Here is a 22,477-nt window from a genome sequence, read left to right on the forward strand (position 1 = left end):
CATTAGTAAATCAGCTCAGTTGTTCTCTACTAATACTTGCTATATAGCAACATAGGTTTGGAAAAGGGATTATAGCCTCCATGGATACAAAAGCAAAGAAAGAGACTTGTAATGCAGTGGTAAATTAAATATTGTTATAGGGGCAATATTGGATCAAGGCCTGGATTTCAGGTCTGTGGTTGGAGTGTTAAGATAATTTGCTTTAATGATTTCCTGCAAAACTGTAATCCTAACCGGTTTTGCAGAAAACTCTAAATATATGGCAGGGCCTTTCCTTAAAATGCATCCATTTATATTATGGAGGTGTTTATTTTCACTTATCAAGCTCCTTTAAGCTCAATAAGCAAGTATCATCTGTAGTTAAATCTGTTTTTTTTTTCAACTGTGCCAGATTTCTAAAGCTAAGCATTATATACCACACAGGGACCTGGAAAAACGTATCCACGCTTTTGTGACCTCCAGGTTAGATTATTGTAATTCTCTCTACTGTGGTCTCCGAGCCTTCTCTCTTCGAAGGATGCAACTCGTTCAGAATGCTGCGGCTCGCCTTCTTACTGGAACTAGAAAATTTGACCCTATTACTCCGGCTCTTGTTGATCTACACTGGTTACCAATCAAATATCGCATTGAGTTTAAAATCTTGCTACTCACTTTTAAAATCCTGAATAACATTGTGCCCAGCTACCTCACTGACCTCCTCAATCTGTACACTCCTTGTCGTGCATTAAGATCATCAGGTCAATTACTCCTGGCCCAACCTAAGTTTAGACTGAAGACCAGAGGCGATCGTGCCTTTGCTTCATCTGCACCCAACCTTAGGAATAGCCTCCCTGCTTCTATTCAAGTCTTGGACTGTATCCAATCCTTTAAATCAAGATTGAAAGCATATCTATTTGACTTTGCTTTCCTGACCAGTTAATATCCTTTTAAATCTTTTAAATTTTAAACTTTTAAATCTTTTATTAAATTGTATTAAATGTATTATTTTATTATTAATTTTACTTCTGTTTTTGTTTTCTTAGCGGATTTTGTATTTATCTAACTCCTCTGGTCTGTTAGTGCCTCTATCCTGTCTGTGCTAGTGCCCGATTTGTACCCTGTTATTGCCTTATGCTGACTCTCCATATTACTGTGAAGCACTTTGGTGTGCCTTTGGGTTTTTAAATGTGCTATATAAATAAAACTGTATTGTATTGTATTGTATTGTAAATGTAGTGCAAATATGTTGGTAAAAAATTTAGGGCTGATTCTTCTGGGTAAACCAGATTGTTTTTTGCATCATCAAAACTAGACTGACTCAGTGGTGGTGAGGTCAGGGCTCTGTCAGCTATACCATCTGTTGTTTTTCTTGTCAATGGACACATGTTTTTGAGACATTGGCTTTATGTGGGGAGTCATCTCATGGCTCAAGACAAGAAAAACCATATCTGATTAAAACCCAGAGAAAAAAAGGTGTTTTATTAAAATCAAAACATGTAATATTCTGCCGATGAAAAAGCACAGTAAGTACAACATTTGTCTCAGTGGATCACCTCCTTTAGAATAAATAACTTCCATAATTGTGTACCAGTTTGTGACACTGCTTTACTAAAAGTATTTTCTACTCTTTTAAATAAAGTTTTTTCAGCTGCTTTGAAAGAAATCTCACAAGATTTTAAGGAGTTTGGGAAACTTCCACTTTGTACCGTTTCATAACCCTATATTTCATCTTTTGTGAAGCATTCCTTGGTGAATTTGTTACTGTGCTGAAAATCATTATACTGTTAAAAGATCCACTTTACTCTCTTTTGTCCTTGCATTTTCTTCAGACACTCTTATTCGGATGACAACTTTATAGTTAAAATGTATTACTTTAACTTTAATTACTTTACCCTTCCTCTGAAGCAGCAAAGCAACCTGAAAGCTTTCACCACAATGCTTAATGTCTGTTATGAGGTTCTTCTCCTGAAAACCTGTCAATTATTCCTACTTTTACTGTAGACAAACATCTCTCATGTCTTTGATATGTCTGTCTAGAATACATCAGACCAATAGATGTAGTCTTTGCCTGTGTGGTAGTTTGAATATTGTAGATGCTCTGATTTTCTTTTTAGACAGCAGAGACCTTTTTCTACTCAATGCCTTTAATGGGTATTTTTTTGCAGACTGTGGGTTCTTGGAGAGTTTACATCAAATAGTCATAAATTCTACACTGCTTGTAGATTTTCCTTTCAGAGGGATGATTTATTTCACATTATTCTGAAAAACCCCTTAAATCTCGTGCCTGACAGGTGTATAAGATTTAACAACTTTGTTTTTTTCTGAAGGCCTTGGGAGCCTTTTTAAATCCTTACATGCTGTCACACTTCAAAAGCAAATAGAAGAAAACTAGGCCCAGGTTTCAATATGATAGTTCCACCTATTTTCCCTAATGAACTTCCCATCATTCCTTCCTATTCTAGAATCTCTGGTTCACTTTTTAAAACTGTGTGACTGATGTTATTTGTAAGATTGTTTTTTATCAGCTTTACTCATGAACACTTTTTAAAAAATGATGAAGTCTTTCCTTGTCCAAAAAAGAAAAAAATCTTTCTATATTGATATATAGTTATTTTTTCATGATTATTGATATTTTGAAAACTCTTCTAATCCAAATGATGAAGTGATAAATGTGTTTTCAGATGTCATAAGAGAGAAACAAACCAGATGAGGAAGGATCTTAACGAAAAGCAAGCCGATTTATAAACTGATGAAAGAATAAGAACAAAGATAAACGGATACTAAGACAACAATAATCTGAACTAAATTGAGAAAGCAAAGCTAAACCTGAAACACTGAAAACCTTGAACATGAGATACATGGAACATGATGCATGAAAAACAGAGGACCTGACAATGAACAAAGGAACATATACACAACAAATACACGAGGGTGACGAGGGAAATGAAATCACCTGGGGAACACACCTGGGACAAATCTAAACACACTGAACATGGAACACAAGACTGTCACAATAAAACAGGAAACAGTGAGACGTAGACTGACACACAAGCTTGACACGGGGTAGCATGTCTTGATTCATGGGCTTTTCTGTGTTATGTAACAATGGCTGGAGCTGAGCAAACTGCACTGAGACAAGCAGGGAAATGATATCAGTCATGATCTTCCATGCAATCTACATATAGGTGAAACAAAGGTAGCAATAGCAAGTAAATGAGTTTATATAACATGTCATCTTACGAGATAAATATTCTCCTATTAATACATCTGTGGACACAAAGGACGCCTCAGGATAACTTTTGCACTTTTGCTTTCGCGCTTCTGTACTTTGTAATGCTCCACATTCCCTCACTCTCTCTCTGGCAGCTTGTTCTCTGCAACGGCTCTCTGCTTCAGCAGCTCTTCTCTCCTCTTTTCTCCGGCCTGGTTGCTACTGAAATAGGGAAGGCATGATTAGATGATGCTCGCCGACTGCAAAAACCAGCCTCGCCTGTCACCACACCCTGAAGCAGCTGTTCCACTCCCTTTAAACACCTGCAGCAGTAATATTAATCCATGACAAGATGGGGAAATCTTTTCTGCAAAAGAAATACATTTTTTTATACTTTATGTGAAATTTGCCAACAAAACAGTTTTACGTGTAGTCGAACTTTTGCTTGACCACTTGTTATTGTCAGTTATTGCTAAATAATTTGATTGATTGATTGATTGATAATACTTTATTTATCCTTTATTTATCTTCATTTGGTTGGAGTTTGAAAGTCTGTCTACTGAGGCTCTGCATTCAGTGGGTGGCTTTGCATAATCTGGCCAGCAGCCGATTCTTTAATTGATTTGCATACTCTGCAAGGTCATTCTCAGAACACTTTTCCTGAGCATATGCCACTTGAGAATTAGAGAATTGGATTCTAGAGTAAAGAGTTGTCATTTGTTAGCAGTATAAAAGTGTCTAGGTGTATCATAAAGCCATGCCTGTGGAACTGATTAAGGCCCACATCAACTTCTTCTTCCACCCACTATTTATGAATATTTATGGGATCACTGAGAGGCCATGGAGACTCATTAACAGACCTGGTAGAAACCTGCAGCCTGTGTTTTCATCTGCCCCTCACTGCTTTGGTCCTGAGTGCCCCCTGAAGCCCTGCTAGATAAGACTGAGGCACAATAATCACCTTTTCCAGGATCATCTTCAAAATGAGCCGGGCAATATCTTTTCTAACTCACCAGATCAACATTCGGCTCAGGTTTCTGCCAGTCTTCTTTATGTGTAGCTGTCCATGGTGCCGAGAGACTCGCCTGCATGTGCTTCATGTTACGGATGAGTAAAGACTCTTATCTCTGTGCATGCAGGAAGTTTTCCACATTCTGCAGGCTGTATACTGTTCTGACCATTGCTTTGTGCATCCTCTCTATCCTCGTAAGACTCCAGGATTAACGCATCGATCCTTGTAATCAATAGCCAAGTGTTTTTAATCAAACCTGCATTGCAGCTTCAACACACAAGTGTGTGTGTATGTGTGCGTGTGTGTGTGCACGTGTTTAGCTCACTGAGTGGATGTAATAATCTGTGCGTCCAGGATGCAAATCCAGTTGCAGAGTAGAGGGGAATAAGAGAAACAGATAAAGAAATGCACAAAAAGTGAGACTTTTAAAGGTTTTATGTTGTACCGAGGGAGCGAGCAGAAAACCTGGCTGAGTGAGGAAACAGCAAGCGAGACAAAGACAGATTTGAAGGCTTTTTATAGCAACTTGTAACATGTGGTTCAACGCGGCATTAAAAAGACCTGCAAAATGATAGAAGGAGGCAGAAGAGACAGCGGCTGGTGGATCAAGTCAACTCAAGAGCAATTGGAAAAGTGATAGCATCAAAATATTTTTTTTTAATAGACCACAATATTTTTAAATTGTAAATCTTTGCTAATCTATCTAATTTGTCTCTAGTGAAGTAAAGCAATTGAAGTTCTAGTATTTAACTTTTATTAACCCGTTAACAGGGTTAAGGTGGTCCAGAACTCTAAGGAATAGCGTTCTGTCACCTTTGATTAAGAAGTTAATAAATAAATAACATTGGCAGTTTCACACCTATTAGGCCTATAAGTCAATATGTCATTTTACATGTTGCACCCTTGCACTCCTTTCAGCTGAGAACATCAGTCGAGCTATGATTGCCATTAACAGTTCATATGGAAAGGATTTTTTTCTTTTCTTTTTCTGTAGGTAATTTCCTGAAGGGAAGCCACTTGAATCAGAAACCATTTCGGACATTTAATGGTTACTGGTCCTCGAACCGTATTCAAGGATTTTTACTGGTTGGCTATTAGGTGTAATTTCAGCATCATTCACCGCTCAAGTAATGCAGCCTTGCTGATGCTGCCAAAGGATTTCACTCCTTCTTATACAAACTTACTGAACAAACTAACCCCTAACCTTGTGTGACTGTTTGTTTGCCTGGGTCACAGCTTGTTACAGTACTTTACTTCAACAACAGCTTGCATTCATGTGGGTGTTAAACAGCGTTCAGTTTGGTTTCATTCTTCTTGTTGCTGGCCAAATAGCTGCTGGAACCTCTGAAGCAGCCTACGTCTTTTTGCATCACACTACTAGTGTCACGGTCCGTGGAGATAGACCGTGTGGGAATGTGTGTGTTGGACCCAGACGCGAACACAAGCGAAGATGCAGGAGTGGATTAAACAAAAGCGAGCCTTTTATTATGGCTGATAACAGAACAAACCAGAGCGAGGGCAGTATAAGGGTAATAGTTCAAACAGAAAACCTAAACTGGACATAAACTAAGAAAAAGCTATGGCTGGAGATACGGAACACAGGGGGTGGTAACACAGACGACGCGACACAGACTACATGAAACACAGAGACTAAATACACAAGAGGGATGATCAGGGGAAGTGGCCACACATGGGAACACAGCTGACACAGATAAACATAACAAGACATGGCAGGAGTAAACAACACTGACGGGAGACTGTCAAAGTAAAACAGGAAGTACACAGGTGCAAACAGGAGGAGAGAGAGAGCACGGGCATAGTGGGCTGGGGAAACATGGAATGAAACAAGGAGGGGAGATGAGGGCTCACAGATACATAGAGGGGCACACAGGGGATAAAAGTCACAAGGGGAAGTCAAATAAGGAACACCACAACAGGACAACTTAGGAAACATGGCCTAAATAAGGAACGAAATACAAAAATACAAGAAACTAAGAATACTGGGCCCACATGGCCCAGGACCATGACAACTAGAAGCTTATCCTACCTGTGTGTACAAGTCGATGCAAATTCAAGACCACTCGTGTCAGCCAGAAGATACAGGTGCACTTGAGCATATGAGGCTAAAACTGTACACACTGTAGATCTTGATGAAATCCTGTGTATAATGACAGCAAAACCTCTCTGACATCAATGCACCACATTTTCAACACCTTGGATTTATTAAGGCCATTTCTCTTCATTGCGCAAACACTTTCAGTGATGATTTATACTCTGAGATAGGTATTGTCGAGATAATGTGTAAGTATATCCTCATAATGTGAATCATTTATCAATTGTTTTTTTCATAAGAAGGAATTTATCCAATTTGAGAAGGAACTGTTGTATCAAATAAGTACAAACTACATCCATTAGAGTTCCATCTATTATAATTATCACCATGCCAGCATTTCCAAGGATGGAGAGTCTATCCATAAGAAACTTTTAAGAAATATATCGGATTCTACTGCTTCTAAAAACATATATGTTTTGTTGTGAGCATCATTAGTCTTACTTCAACAGATACATAAAAAAGAAAAAAGTTGCTTTAAGTTGCTTAAAGAAGAACTGATTTCCAAGAGAGCGACCAGCTTCATCTGAAAGCTGCCCCAAATTGTGAGCCATGGCCACGTTCTATAAATAATATTGTTTCAGTAACAGGGGATTGGGCCACACAGGCCTTTCACTTTTGCCCGATCCACATTTTACCAGATCTCTACAGCCCCTCCAAAGGGTAAATGGGAGATTGACACATGGATTAGGCTACGTCCACACTGCAGGTCTTAATGCTCAATTCCGATTTTTTGATCAAATCCGATTTTTTTGTCTGCTCGTTCACACTACAAATAAAATGCGACAGCAAACGCGCTCTAGCTCTCAAAGCGGCCCGCATGCGCAAAAGAAGATGTCACACACAACGCGTTCTGTTTAGACCCAGAGCAAACAATATTGTTTGACTGATGGCCCTTAATATAAAGACTTCGGACTTCACGTTTCCCAATTTTTGCTTTAAGTTATTTTGTTATTTACTTAATAATGTAGATAACCTAATAATTATCCTTACTGCTGTTTTAGAGAGGAGCGGTGCTTCAAAGGATAGTTGCAGATTTCTGTCAGAATCTGCAGATTATACAGTACAAATAAAATGTTCACGTTTCTCCAACGTTGTCTTCCCAACAGTTTCACTGGATGGCCCAGAAGCGTTCGTGATGTCTTCTCGGGCGCTTCTCCAGAGCTGATAATTGGCGTGTGCCTTGTGTCAGTGACTTAAAAGACGGATTTAATGCGACATGACCGTTCAAACAGCAGTTGCTTTCTAAAACATCGGATATGTATCGGATTCAGTACCACATACGAAAGTGACCCAGATCGGATTTGAAAATATCGGATTTGTGCCGTTCACACTGTCATAGCATGATCGGGTATGGGTCGCATAGGGTCAAAAAAATCGGATTTGATGCGCTTTTGCCTGCAGTGTGAACGTAGCCTTAGTGTGGTGTTTGCAGTGATACAGATGCTGTGCCAGTCTGTTTTGGTAAAGAGAGAGATGAACGAGAAAACAAACCTATCAATTTACCAGTCAGTGTTTGTCAGGGGGGCCCTGCGACGGACTGGCGACCTGTCCAGGGTGTACCCCGCCTCTCGCCCTATGACAGCTGGGGTAGGCTCCAGCACCCCCCGCGACCCTGAAAAGGATAGGCGGAAGCGAATGGATGAATGGATGTCAGGGGTGGGCAACTCCAGGCCTCGAGTGCCGGTGTCCTGCAGGTTTTAGATCTTACCCTGGGTCAACACACCTGAATCAAATGATTAGTTCATTACCAGGCCTCTGGAGAACTTCAAAAATGTTGAGATGGTAATTTAGCCATTTGACTCAGCTGTGATGGATCAAGGACACATCTAAAACCTGCAGGACACCGGCACTCGATACCTGTAGTTGCCTACCCCTGGTGTAGCTAGATATACGAATTTGTAGATATGAACAGCGGAAATCAGCTTCCTGAAAATGATGTCTGGACTCTCCCTTAGACATAGACAGAGGAGCTTGGTCATTGGGAAGGTAGTCGGAGTAGAGCTGCTTCTCCTTCAAATGGAAAGGAGCCAGTTGTGGTGGTATAGACATTTCACTAGGATGTGTCCTGGGTACCTCCAAGATGAGTTGTGAAGCCAGCATACCCTACCAGGAAGAGACTCCTAGCAGTCCTAGGACCCACTCAAGAGATTACATCTCTTGGCTGTCTTAAATGCCTAGGTCTTTCTTCAGAAAAGCTGGAGGAGGCAGCACCGGGTAGAGAGCTCTATGGATGCTGTGGGACTGTTGTGGCCGACATGCCTCAGCAACACTGTATCGAGGTGGAAGGCAGTACCCCCTCTTTAAGAATTGGAATGGAGATTGTCCACAATTTGCTATGTTCAACTAGGGTGATCATACATCAGCCAGGGAAGGTCTATGTCAAGATACTGGAGAGAGACTGCCTCTTTTAGTCAAAACTGACATTCTGGAACAATGGTGTGGTTTTCACCCAGATTCTAATTATACTGGACCAGCAAATGATCCTTTAACAGGACAATAAATGTTTAAACAGAGAATGTAGACAAGACACTCCTAAGAGAGGCAGAAAATATTGAACCTTGAGGAAAACTGTCTTAAGTTTGTAAAGACCTTAACTGACAATGACTGAATGAGACAGACTATAACAAGAAAACATGGCTGACGTTACTCAGGAAGTACAAGGCAACTTTTCTGTCAAACACAGAGGTTGCATGCGGTCAAAATATGTCTGCTAGTCTACATTAAAAATACCAATTGAAGAAGTTATTTCCATAATGTCAACTACACTTGTACTGATCCCCTATTTAAGAGACTTATAAACTGCAAGTCTTCTAAACTCACCATTGCACAGTGAGACAGAAATCCTCTAGATGGCTCATTTTCACAGGCGTAAATTAAGCCTAGTTTTAGATTCAACTTGTTTCAGAGGAGATAAATTAAAGGTTTCCTTTCAGTCTGGGACTAGGCTTAATCCTTGACTGTGGAACTGGTTGGATATCCTATTAAAATACATTTAAATGAACTAATCTTTTTCCTTGATGCATGTGTTTTTCTTTTATGACCCACTAAAATATGATGAAATATGTCTATAATTTATTTGCATTTCAGCTGGGTTTCATTTCTAAGTATCAACCAAGTTCAACTGGAGTGATAAGCTGAGATTGCAGTACAACAGTCATCACTGTCCAAAATCCATACAAAGTACTTGTATGGAAGCCCAGCTATTCATACAAAGCTGCAGTATTGTAGCAATGAACTGGCTTGGTTTGTAGCTCTGGTGTTTACTGTGGGGAGTTTAGTTTTACAATTCCTGCAGGATTTTGTGTAGATGTACCTTCTTGTCATCTGAAAAGGGGAGAACTGTGGCCATTATGAGATGCAGCAAATGTCAGTAAAGTCTATTGTTCTTAAAAAAAGAAATGATTGCTGACTGGTGTCTGGAACAGTTTAGGATTTTGATGATATGCAGTGTAGCACTTTCATTTGTGCATGCAATATTAAACACATTCTTGGCTCCCAGGTTTTGATCCCAGAGAGGGGATGTTGTCATCACTACCTTGTTTTCTTGCCAATATTTTCCCATTTCTACCTTTTGATCGTGTTGAAAACAGGGTGAGAAAGGCTGTAATTTTACCCATTTACTGGAAATATGCTGTTGGTGAGATTGTAAATACAACAATGTCTTTGTGTGCATGTGTGCATCTATTTACAGACTTGTGGCTTATATGATTTGGGTGTGTGCGCGTGTATGTGCTTCTGCTCTCCACTTATATGCCTTTTCTAAGTATGCATGCACCTGTCTTATTGAACATGGTGATGGGTACAGAGTGAAGTGTCTGGGAGGGTGAAACAGGAGAACGAAGAGGATTGATTTCGAGCTTTAAATAAACACACTCTCCTGTCCTCCAGCTGAGTCCACCAGACATATATCTGCCCCACATGCCACTCAACTCACCTCCTCTCACCACAGACAGAAAGTGTGTGTTTACAGCAGTCAGTTGATCCCGAACCACTTGGAGAAATGTTAGTCAAAGTAAAATATTGCTTTCTCCCTGCTTTTCTTTAATGTTTGCAGCTGGCTGCAGCCCTTCGAATTAATAATTTGTGCTGACAAATTGCAGCATTCCCTCCCCAAAGTGGCTCATTTGTCCTCTTAAAGGATAAAGCAGCAGTGAAAAATGCACCATGTGAGTTTTCCTTTTGGTATGTGAGAATGGTTCGCCCTGTCTCTTGGTAGCTCTCTGCATGACAAACTTTGTGAGAGGCTGTGTGAGAGAATATATTATGTGAGAACACACACAGGTGCCATCTCCTGTCTGCACACAAAGCATTGTTCAGTTTGATATGATAAAGGCGATGCAGTGGAAAACACTGAAAATTTGGTATTTTTATGTTTTGTTTTGTTTTTATTTTATACTCAAAGATTTATAAATGATTACCTATTGCACTGAAGCCCTTGTGGCTTACTTAAAGGTGATTTAAGAAATCCACAAAAGCTTGCAGATCTCCCATGGTTGAGCCACTAATGAATAAAGCACAACATAATAGAAAGTGCATGAAGTTATTGGTCTGAATGTTATTTCCTCCTAAAGTGACTAACATGGGACAGCTGCACTGTTTCTGATGAACTATGTTGGGGTTAAAGAAGCTAAGAAATTTAGAAAAAGGAAAAAAATGATGTGAGCTTAAACACTAGAACCAACATACCTGGTTCTTCAGCAGAGATTTTTACACAAATTCAAGTACATCAAAAGTGCTTCCTTCTAACTCTTGAGCCAGAGATGGTGGTGCTTTGGAGAGTTTGATACTCTCAGTAAGGTATCATTTTAAAATCTCCTGTATTCAGTTTATGAAACTTGGATGGACCCAATTCAAGAACTTTAAAACGACAAGTCAGCCACGTCATTATGAATGATCCATAACTTGGCAATGAGGTTTGTGGTAATTATTGTTGTTCTTTGAATCCAGGAGGATTGAACTCACTATTTGAATTCTGCCATCATCTGATGAAGAAGTTATCCAAATGATAACAGGATATGCGGCTGAGAACTTCCTCTAATATCAATTTTAGCCCCTGCTGGAGATCTTTCTAACCTCATACCACAGTCACAGCACTGATTTTTAGTTCCTTATTGTATAACATCAAGTTTTGGATTTATTATTTTTTTCCCATTGCTGTAACGCAGTCATTTCCTAATAAGGACAAATAAACTACTCCTTCCTCTTCCTCACATTTATAGGCACTGTAAAGAGCAAAGATTGTAAAAAGCAATTTCATTACCTCATGCAGTGATTAACCTTTCCCAGTGCTTCTGTTCCCAGGAAACCCTGTTCTTACCTCTTTTGCAATGTGTGCTCTCTGTCAAAATGACAGACCCTTGAACTTGAATTTAAATTTGGATTGTATCATGAGGCCGCTTCACTTTTTTCCTCCTGCACATGAACTAAAACCAGCTGACTGCGGCCGAATTGCGCAGAAAGGAAAACGCATTTTAGTTCAACATTACCCTAACTATAATGTTTAGTTCCCTAACATTTTTACATTACTGCATTACTGTATAATGTAATGTGATTACAGTAACATGTTACTTTGGAATGTGTTACACCCAACACTTTTCCAGTTATTGTAACATTCTCCCTCTTCTCCTTCATACTCTGAAAAGAGCTCAGAGAATTTATTTTGCACAACCCCATATTCACATTTTTGTGTTCTTTAAAAAATGCACTGAAGGACCCTTTCTTGATTATGGAACATGAAATCCTGACTGAGGACAGTTTTTAGTTACTGCATGGTGCTACATGGATCTCTGGATCCCATCTCGTCTGTTTTTCCTCAAAGATGGTCAAAACACACAATTATTTATCAGTGCATCAGAAATGCAAAGAAGCTAAAATGAATCTTAGATAGCTGAGAAAGACACAAAAGCATGGCCCTAGCTGTTTCTGTCAAATATCTACAAACAGAACTTGGATAAGAAGAGTGCAGCAAAAGTTCCATGCTTATTTGAATGCTCGGCTCTTCGCTCCTCTCCTCCCATATGTCAGGACAATATTTGCACATTATCTGGCCTTTTCGTTTTTCCATGGCTGAATATCTGATCTGGTGCAGCCAGCATATCTATTAATGGTCTTCTGGTGGCTCTGCCTCCCCCTCCCTTGATTCAGAGATTACCATTTAGCTGCACTGCAACTCTGCTATTGCTTTCCTGACAGGAAGCACTACAACAGCTCTGCAACACATTTCTGTTATCTCGAAATTACAGTATTCTCCCCTCCTGTCGCCTCACCTTAGGCCTTTCACTGTTTACAGTAAATCAGATTTACTCATTCATTTTAGTTTCTAAGCATGATGAACATGTTTTAAAATGCAACAGTTCTGTTATTTCTTGATAGCGTTTTTTGTCTCTGTTGCCCATGCTCCCTAAAAGAATGAGTAAATGAAATTTCCAACTAAAGAGATGTTTTCTGTTATTTCTCCTGTGTAGTCGTGCATTGAAAATTCAAAAACCAAGTCAAAGATTGCTGTAAACAGAAATGAGTTTAGAGAAAAACAGTTTGCCAGAGACAATTCCATCTATTTATATACCGGTATAAGCTCTCTCTCTCCAGCCTTGGACTGTCTCACTGTTGGGAAGATTTTATTTTTCCCAGCGCTGTGCGCCCATAAGAACAAGTGCTCTTACAAGCTTTCTGTTAGGTGAGATAACTGCTCTGTGGTGACCATTTAGTGGCAGCCATCTGTGAGACAATATGCAACAAAGCTTATTTAAGGCCCACACAAGAATTCAACTGCCCACCCGTTGATCTATCATGATCACTATCCTTCTACTATCATTCTTCTCATCGCAATACTGCCAGCATCGCTATGCTAGCCGTGATAAACATCATGATATTACATAAAGGTACTGAGTAGAACAGCACCTTGATTCCCATTTAACTGCTGTTGAGATTTTCACCAGGGGGTGCACAATTTGGTGATGGATAACATCTACCAGATAGTATCCATCTACCATTTACCATCGCAGTATATTACCGCTAATGCCAATGATTAGCTCATTAGCTAAAAAGAAGAAAAAAAGATATGGTAAAAATGTGGTCCTTTGTTCACTGGCTCACTTTAAAAGTAATTCTCTTAACCATTGCTTTATGGACAAATAAGTTAAACCTGCCACTTTTTTCCCCCTAAAAAACAAGTCTAAATGTCTAAACAGCCGTTAGACATTTCTCCACTCTTTCCACATTTCCACACCAACGCTGAAGAACTCAACATAACCTTTTTCATTGAAAAGGTCTATAGACAGGTCAGCTCAACTCACACGTAGAGACTTTGATCTGATTTTGGTCAAAATGCTGTTAAAGAGTTACGTTGGTTTGTTGAAGTCTTTGTTGTGAGTTTGTTAGATACCCATCACATCAAACAGCTGCAGAAACCACTGTGCATCTCTAAGATGAAAAAGTTCTACTTTACATGCAGTAATACTTATCTTATCTCACATAAAACACAATAAGACAACTTGCTGTGTATAGGTAAATACAATTGATTTGAATTGAATTAATAGTCTTTATTCATTTCAATGTATTAAAATATAGAGCAACTTTAATTGTTGTTCTTTTGTGTATTTTGCTGTATTTTATTGAATTTACAGCTCATCCCTCTCACAGAACCCTTGGCAAAGAGGACATGGAGAATGGGAAAGGAGTGTGTCACTACATGTGATACTCCATATATAGAGCTATAATGTGCTGCCGGGTTCTGAGTTTTAGACCTAAAAAGGAAAATGATGGCCATGGTGGGAGGGAGCTCCTGAGGCAGGGGTTGTACTAACAGAAACTTTCTATAATGTTTCTTGTTCCTTCTTTTCTATTATTTTTAATTCATTTTGGCTTTTTCTTTCTTTTTGCCCCCAAACAGCAGAAATGCAAGCAAAGCACAGTCTGACCTTTACAATTGTTACAATTACAAAGAAACTGAACCCTAATGCATAATACATTTGTCTTGACCTAAAGGAACAGTTAGTGGAAAATATTATAGGAAGTGTATTTATTTGTCTACTTAGTGTCTATATAAGTTAGGAACTAGGGCTGCTGGTAGGAAAACGAAATAGCTTTCTTCTTTCTTACAGTTTGTTGTGTCAGCTGCATATTTATGCACTGTTTAAATGGTATATGCTAAAGATAACATTTTTTATTCATTATGACGAGTACTTTTGTGCACTTTTTGGAAACAGGGATTGTGATAAAGTAATTTTTGTTTTCTATTTTTTATCTGCATTTGTATGACCACTGTTCACTCTGAGTTTAATGAGGTAATTGAAAGCACTGCAGTCACATTTATTAATGTAGTCATTTAAATTCTGAAGAACTTGACTGTTACCCAACACACCGAGAGCATCTTTGCTTGTGACCCCACATACTCAATATACCGTGTTTTTCTTTAAAATACTATGGCAGTGAAAACTGCTTTCTGTCGTGGATGACTGTGCTGAAAGATAACTGACAGTTTCTTGTGTTTTACCTCTGGCAGGTATTTGGATAAAACCCACTCGGATGTCCAGGATGAGGGAGAAGAGGGCTGACTTTGTGGCAGGATGCCTGGGTGGAAGAGTCATCATAGCTGGTGGTCTAGGTCAGCAGCTCTTTTCTATTTAATCCATTTTTCCTGCCTTCTGTTAATCAAGTACAGCACTGTGCCTCATTTCAAGAAGGAGAAGTAGAACAATGGGCAAAGAAACTTTATTTAATTTATATAACACAATTACGTAAAAATCACAAATGTAAGAAATAAAAAGACAAACATCACTGAATGTCTTTCAGTGGTGTGTGAATGTACTGTATACAGCCTGTGTCCTTGATCCTGTTGCCATTGAGCCGTTGCTCATGTTATGTTTTTTTCTGGTAGGGATAAAAATATTATTTTCCTTTTTTTTAAATTATTTAATACCATACAGACATAGCACCAAAATGATCTATTGTAGTGCAATGCATGCATCACAGACATCCAGATGAAGGAAGCCAACAGAACAGGCAGGCAGCCCAGTTGATATAGATGACTACCACCGGTGGGGATACAGGTCTCTGGAAGTGGATCCTATGCACTATTTGCTCCAAGAAGGTTGTGGTGAAAGCAGGTGATTCATCAAAGCACAAATACCTTTGTGTGTGTACCTCAAGTACAACATCTGAGTGATGCTGTACTTAGATGTTGTACTTGAGGTAAACAACAACATAATTTTTGCCTCATAACTTTTGCACTGTCCACTCCTGCTGTGACAAAACAAATTTCCCACGTGTGGGACTAATAAAGGTTATCTTATCTTATCTTATCTTAACATCAGAACATTGAGCACAATGGGGACACAGCCATCCTTCGATGGTTTTAACTAAAGCTGGCCAAACTTTTTAATGCTGGCATTAAATTGTTTGGTACTTGTAGGCTAATAATTTAGAAAGATTAAATCATTCAGCCTTTTTTATTTCTTGGTATGTTGTAGGTAAACCAAAAAATGTGAGAAGCACACTGAGACTCAGGAGCTTGACACTAGGATAGGGGATAACAGAAATAGAAACACACGACAGACCAGGAAGACAAAACAGACTGGACACGAAAGGGGAACAGACATGAAAGCAAGAAATAGCCAAACTAGAACATAAGAACCACACAGATGACAGGACCAAGAGTCAGAGCGAGAGCGAGAAAGGCAAACTTCGACAAACGTAAACATACATGACTGACTTAGGATGCTGAGGAGGACACACAGAGGAAAGACTAAGAGACTGGATATGAAACGAAGCTAAATTAAACAAGAACTAAGATCTAGAAATTTAACAAAAGTATTAGCTGAAGAGCAGAATTTTAATATTCCACAAAAATGAAAAGCGTCTGGACTTCTTTAAGTTGCTTGAAGACATTTCACCTCTCATCCGAGAAGCTTCTTCAGTTCTAAGGGTCAAATGGTGGAGAGTCCCAGATTTAAACCCAGAGGGAGTTTCACCCCAAAAAAGGGACAAAAGGACCCCCTGATGATCCTCTACCTAATCACAAGAGCCAAGGTGTGAAAACAGGTGTGGGTCACAATCAGCCACTTGGGATCAGCGGGAAATCTACACCGTAGCTACATCATGACTCCAAACCCCTCTGAACGCCCTAACCTTAAAAAACAACTGCATATACATGCCGTGTGTTGTGATTGGCTTGTTCACCACTTTCGATTTCTCCTGTACATTTACACCTACTTTTTCCCTGCATTTCTTGAATAACAATTATCAATACCAATATAAGGAATAATAATGTATGTGAAAGAATTGGAAACATTTTTTCCTGACGTTCAATTTCCCCCTGACAACAGCAATAAGTGGGGAGCCAGGAGGGGGGGGGAGCCCAGGTGGCTCCTCATATAAAACACCTGGACCATGCACCATGATGATCTAAAAGGCTTGTCAGTCACTTGCTTAGATGAGGTCAGACTCTACAAAGACTCCCCACAGAAGTGTAAATCAGGCCTTAGTGTGTCACTTGAGAATCTTTAGTGTTTGTAAAACTCGACTGGAGTAAACTAACAACATTCTCACAACAAAACGGACCACTATAGTCAAAAGAAGATTGATCATTCATCCAGCTGTTCCATGACATTTCACAGTACAGTTACTTTGGGAGCTTCACACCCTTCTTTGTACATATATGCAAAGCCAGAGGCTCACAGAGCAGCAAAAGCACAGATACCAGCATAGAACAGAGGTCATTTTAATAACACAAGACATTGATTGACATTAATTAAGCTGGATAAACCATTAAAGAAAAGGTTGGGGTGAAGGTGGCTTGCAGCTTTGGGGAACCCTGTGTTAGACAAGCTGTGGATTACCTAACACAAACCTCCTGTGGATGTTCAGCTGGATTCTTGTGAATGTGAAAGCCCTAGCATATGATAGTTTTCCCATTCAAACCACTTGTCACCTATGCTGTAGATGGGGCATTGTTAAGAAACCTCTGGCATCAACATAGAATTGTTTGAAGAATGTGATCATTCAGGAAAAAAACTGTGCATTGTTTTGCAACTTTCCTTCTAAAACAAACAAATAGAGTCAAACCATCTGTGATCCAGGTATAAGCACATAATTATCTCAGTATCTGGAACCCTTAAATTGCACCATGTAGAGCAAGGCCTTGGCTTGACTAATTGTTGTTATTTGTTTATTAAAGAGATCATCAGATGATAAAAGGCCTCAACATTTACACTGAACTTGTCAGAGCAGACCACAACTCTCATTTCTCATCAAGGCCACACACAGGCTCACAAACCAGCAAATTAATTTTCCATTAACTTTCCATTTTCTCCCTGACTGAGCTGCATTTGTTAAAGTAAATACAGTGTGAAGTGAAATTGAGCAATGCTACAAATTAATCACAGGTCAGCATTTTTCACAGTGACACGCTTGTTAAACAGATATTGACCCTCTTTTCTTTTGCACTTGCATGCATCCGCAAGAACAGCCTCGGTTATATATCCACAAAGCTGTATCAACACACGCAATCCGATGTAAAGCCCAGAGTTATAGAATGAAATCTGTTGATGCATTCAAAAGCTGTTTGTTCTTGTAAGACAACCTCAGCAGCAACACAGAGCAGGAAGTTACAGGAAGAGAAGAGTTATTTTTTTCATTACTATGAAATCAACACAGCTTAGCTCCAGCTTAAGCCTATTAGGTTAAATTTCCATCATGTTTATCCTCATCATTAATGTCCGAGAGAAAACATCTGACACATCTACAGTGTGAGGAGCAATGAAAAGCTTGGGGAGAATAACACAATCCTTCTCAGCTTCCTCCTCTGCATGCTAACAGTTGCAATTCCCCTTTTGCAAATAGATTTGTCACTCTAAGTTACACTCTTACACAGCGGTCTCCAACCTTTTTTGCGCCACGGACCGGTTTATGCCCGACAATATTTTCACGGACCGGCCTTTAAGGTGTCGCGGATAAATACAACAAAATAAAACTAGTACCGGTACCAAAAAAAAGAAGATTTATTCATAACACACGTGAAAAGACCCAGGAAAACCGAATTAACGATAAAAACGATAACAAAATAACACTGAAAACCGATAAAAACCCTGAAAACCATACATTTCACACCTGAGCCTCAACTCTCGCGGCCCGGTACCAAATGACTCACGGACCGGTACCGGTCTGAGGCCCGGGGGTTGGGGACCGCTGCTCTAACACACTCTCTAGGCCTAAAAAACTTATGCAGTTTGTTTTTTTTGCCCCAGATCCAGAGTGGCAGTCAATGATGTGGCCTGACAGCTGTGCGTGTTTGTGTGTGTGTGTCAGACCATGTGAGAAAGAGAGGAAAACGTCAATCTTGTCCTGCTGAGAGAGACAGTTATGAAATTCAACAGCCAATGGAGAAAGAAAGGGAAAAGAGGATTGAGCTGGATGAAAGAAATAAATGTATGTGAGCGGGGGGAAAGAGGTAGACGTGTTGTATTTTCTTCTGTGGTAATGTCAGCTGTGAGCTTGGCTCGCCATCTAATCCATGATGATATTTTGGGCTTGTGAGTCATTTCTGGTTCATGGCACATTTCCCTCCCTCTGCCTGTTGACTAGGGAAATAAAAAAGGCAAACACATCCACGAAGGCATTCTTGAATGCAGCTAAATTGACGAAGGGTTAAGAAAGCAGAGATTTTGAAGATTCTCTGTGCAGACAATAGGTGGTGGTTCTACTGGGTTACTTCTAGGGGTGGGGGAAAAAATCGATACTGTGTAGTATCGTGATATTTTGTTTGCTAATAATGTATCGATACAGGGACAGCAGAAATCGATATTTTGTTACAAAAAAGGTTTTTGTGCTCTGACTTCAGAGCATGTTGATCCTTTTTCTGAGCAAGAATCCTGACATTCCTTCACTGTCCAAATGTGTTTAACTTTTTTTTGGCAGCAATAAACATGACAGTTTACTTATTTTAATTTAAGACATGTTTTATTTTAATTAAGTTTAAAACTTTTTTATTTAATGTAAAATTATATTTTGTTTTTGAACTTTCAAATTCTTCAGTTGCTGAAGGGGCTGCATAAGGTTTCACAAATTGCATAGTTCAGAATAGCTATAATTGTACCAGATGGTTGCATTCAGTTAAGTTGGACTAGACTGTAATACAAACCATTCAGTTTGTCAACAATAAAACTGACTGAAATGAGAGAAAAACTGAGTGCGAGACTTTGATATTAGATAAAATGAATATTGATAAAGTTTACCTTTATGTACAGAATCTGAATATCGCAAAATATTTTTAAAAATTGCAATAATATCGTATCGTGCGTTAAGTATTGTGATAATATCATATCGTGGGATGTATGGTGATTCCCACTTCTAGTTACTTCTATGCTGACATGGGTAATGACAGTGTGCCCTGAAGGTCAGTATTGGGAGGAATGATCTGCTAATCAGCTGAACTCAGAAAGTGTTCTGTTATTGGACTTCATCGATTGTTTACAATGAATCCCGTGTTCGAATGTAAGCGTGGCCAGAAAGGTCTCTGTGTCTCCACTTAGACTCCTGCTATCTGTGATCTGAACCTGGATAATCAGTAGAAAAATGGTTGGATGGATGGGCAACACCATCATGTAGAATTCAGCTTCGAAAACACACAAAAGCGAGCAACTCCAAGCTCAAGTCTGCTCTTAATTGGCATCCATTATCCATATTATAAAGTTCTAAACTTCAAACAAACTTCAAATATCCATACAAATAAGCCATATAGAAAGTATATGGTTGCACCACTGTGGTTTGCCTTTCTGTTTGGAGTTTAGATGTTCTCTCTGTGCTTGTGTAAGTTTTGTCCTTTGCCTCAGGCTTTTCACCCACAGTCCTAAGAAATGCATGTTAGATTAATTGATGACGGATAGATAAATTGTTTGAAGTGTATAGGACTTAAACACTGTATGAATGTTTTGCTAAAATGTGATCTGTAATCTAAAATGCTGCTCAATAAGACTTGAAAAGCAATATATAAAAAGTATATATTTGCAAAGACATTACGTTGAGCTGTATATCAGTAATGTCACAGTACAGTAACGAGCAAACTTTAGTGTCATTTTAGCATCACTTTAGTAAGCGATGCAGAAAATGTCTTATTCTGCTTTTATGCTTACTCCTCATTTGCTTCCACGCCTGCTGGAATTTCAACATATTCAACACAAATTAGAAAATTGATTACGCTCAAGTCCTCTGATTAAAATCACTGAGCTGGGCCTCTACACCATGTTTGTATTGTTGTTTGTATTAGATGATTTTTTATGCAATTATCTGACAAATAAAATGCAATGTTGTGTGATACAGACCACAGTTTAATTCTGGTGAGTGAAATTCTAGTGTTAGTCTGCCACTGTGTATTCATCAGCAGACATATGTGATGTACTTATAGAGTTTTTGGATATAGCTTGCTGACCAAGGTCTAAATACAGTCAATTTTGCATCCAAAAACTGAATATGGTGGCAGCCAAATATATAGTATGAGTTTTCAAAATGCAATGTCAGAAACCATTGGGCAATTTTACATCTATTTTACATCCATCTTCTATACAGTACCATATTGCAACAGCTATATTTAGCTTGTTGTCTTGGATTTTTTAACTAATGTGTAAATTCAATTGACAGAAAAATGTTTAGAAACTAAACATTAAAGACAAGCACAGTGGGCCAACTAGACATTACAAGAGCTGCTCAACCATAAAAGTCCATGTCATGAAGCTCCAGCTGCTCAGTTTTTGTGTCAACCCTGCTTCATAACTTCACATGGCCTGTCACTTCATGATTACTGTGTTTCCTAAACACTTCCACTTTGCAATAATACCACTTAACTATGGAATAGAAATTTCATGAACTGATTTGTTGCTATCGTGGCATCCTTTTACAGTACCCTACTTGAATTTTGCAAGCTCTTTAGAACTTGTTCTTCATTGACAAATGTTTGTAGAGAAACACCAGTCTCTAAGAGATTGCATCAGAAAGGGCATAAAACCCTTGTGACAAGGGAGAAGCTAAAAGTAGCTTTCAAATTTGAATTTTAGCATGTAGTTTACAGTATTTGTATAGGTAAAAAAAAATGTAAGTAAACGCTGAAGCAAATAATCAGTTCAGCACTGCTCTCCTCTCTGTCACTCATATTAAAATGTCAGTTATCACTATTGGCATCTGGAATACATCAGCATATCTGTCTTCATGTATGAGGTTTTGTTACCTAAGCTACAGATATTTAATATCTGTAGTCAAGATCAAAGTGAACCATGATAATAGACACAGGACAGGTTTTCACTCAACGTCACACCACCTCTGAAATGGCCGGAACTAGTTTCCAGTATTTTCCACCTACCTATAGTCCTCCCTTAGAAAGGATGTTACAGTTAAAGTAATTTTAAGACTACTTGTTTGGTTTTTGGGGGTGAGTTTTTCTTAGGTTTTTCTTGGAAGGAATACATACATGGATCTTATCCGGTTGTTCAGTCTGACGTCACTGGCCGTGTCTGGACCTAAACTCCGCTGCAGGTCCATATATCAAACGATCACTATGGCATTACTGAGAGTTGAAAAACTGTCTAAAGTCTTTCATCTTTAATAAAATGATCAGCGTTCTGCTCTACCAGGTGTAACAACTGAGTTTAACATCCAGGCATCCATGAAAACTGAATTTATGACATTTAACGGAGTTAGAAGTTAGCAGGGAGTTAGCTCGCTAGCTTCTATCTAAATACAATATAGCATGTCCTGACTGCGGGGTTTTGGAAACAAATTAAAACGTACAGCTCCGTTATCACTTCCAACATAAATGAAGACAGAAAACTAAACAGCAGTGACGTTTGTAGGGTTACTGAAGTTGGGCTAGCTGGTATATAATGATGTGCTACGTGACCTAGCGACACAGCTATGTTAGCATAATATAAACAAGCTAACTTTTTTTCCACTCGATAAAAGTTAACGTGAGTGTTCTCGGTGGTCAGGAAGAAATGTAATCGGATGGCAGGATGCTGTAAAAGGACCAAACTTCAGCCAGGAGAACAACTGAGATAATCCATCCACAATACGAGGTTAGTCATTCATATACTGCTGCATGGGCTGGGCTGTAGTTACATCCTAAGGTTTTAAAAACTGAGCTTAAATAAATGATTAGTAGTAACAAAAGCCGAGA

General features: G+C 39.0%; 1 protein-coding gene across 1 annotated transcript in view; it reads left to right on the forward strand.

The window, feature by feature from the left end:
• Positions 1–22,477, forward strand: part of klhdc8b (kelch domain containing 8B) — a 259,550-nt gene that overhangs the window by 207,414 nt on the left and 29,659 nt on the right. The window contains exon 5 of the mRNA XM_026154336.1: positions 14,819–14,920. Within this exon, the coding sequence (XP_026010121.1) occupies positions 14,819–14,920 (102 nt within the window). The remainder of the gene's footprint in view (positions 1–14,818; positions 14,921–22,477) is intronic.

Source organism: Astatotilapia calliptera, chromosome 20, assembly GCF_900246225.1.
Source record: "Astatotilapia calliptera chromosome 20, fAstCal1.2, whole genome shotgun sequence".
In the NCBI taxonomy this organism is placed as follows: Eukaryota; Metazoa; Chordata; class Actinopteri; order Cichliformes; family Cichlidae; genus Astatotilapia; species Astatotilapia calliptera.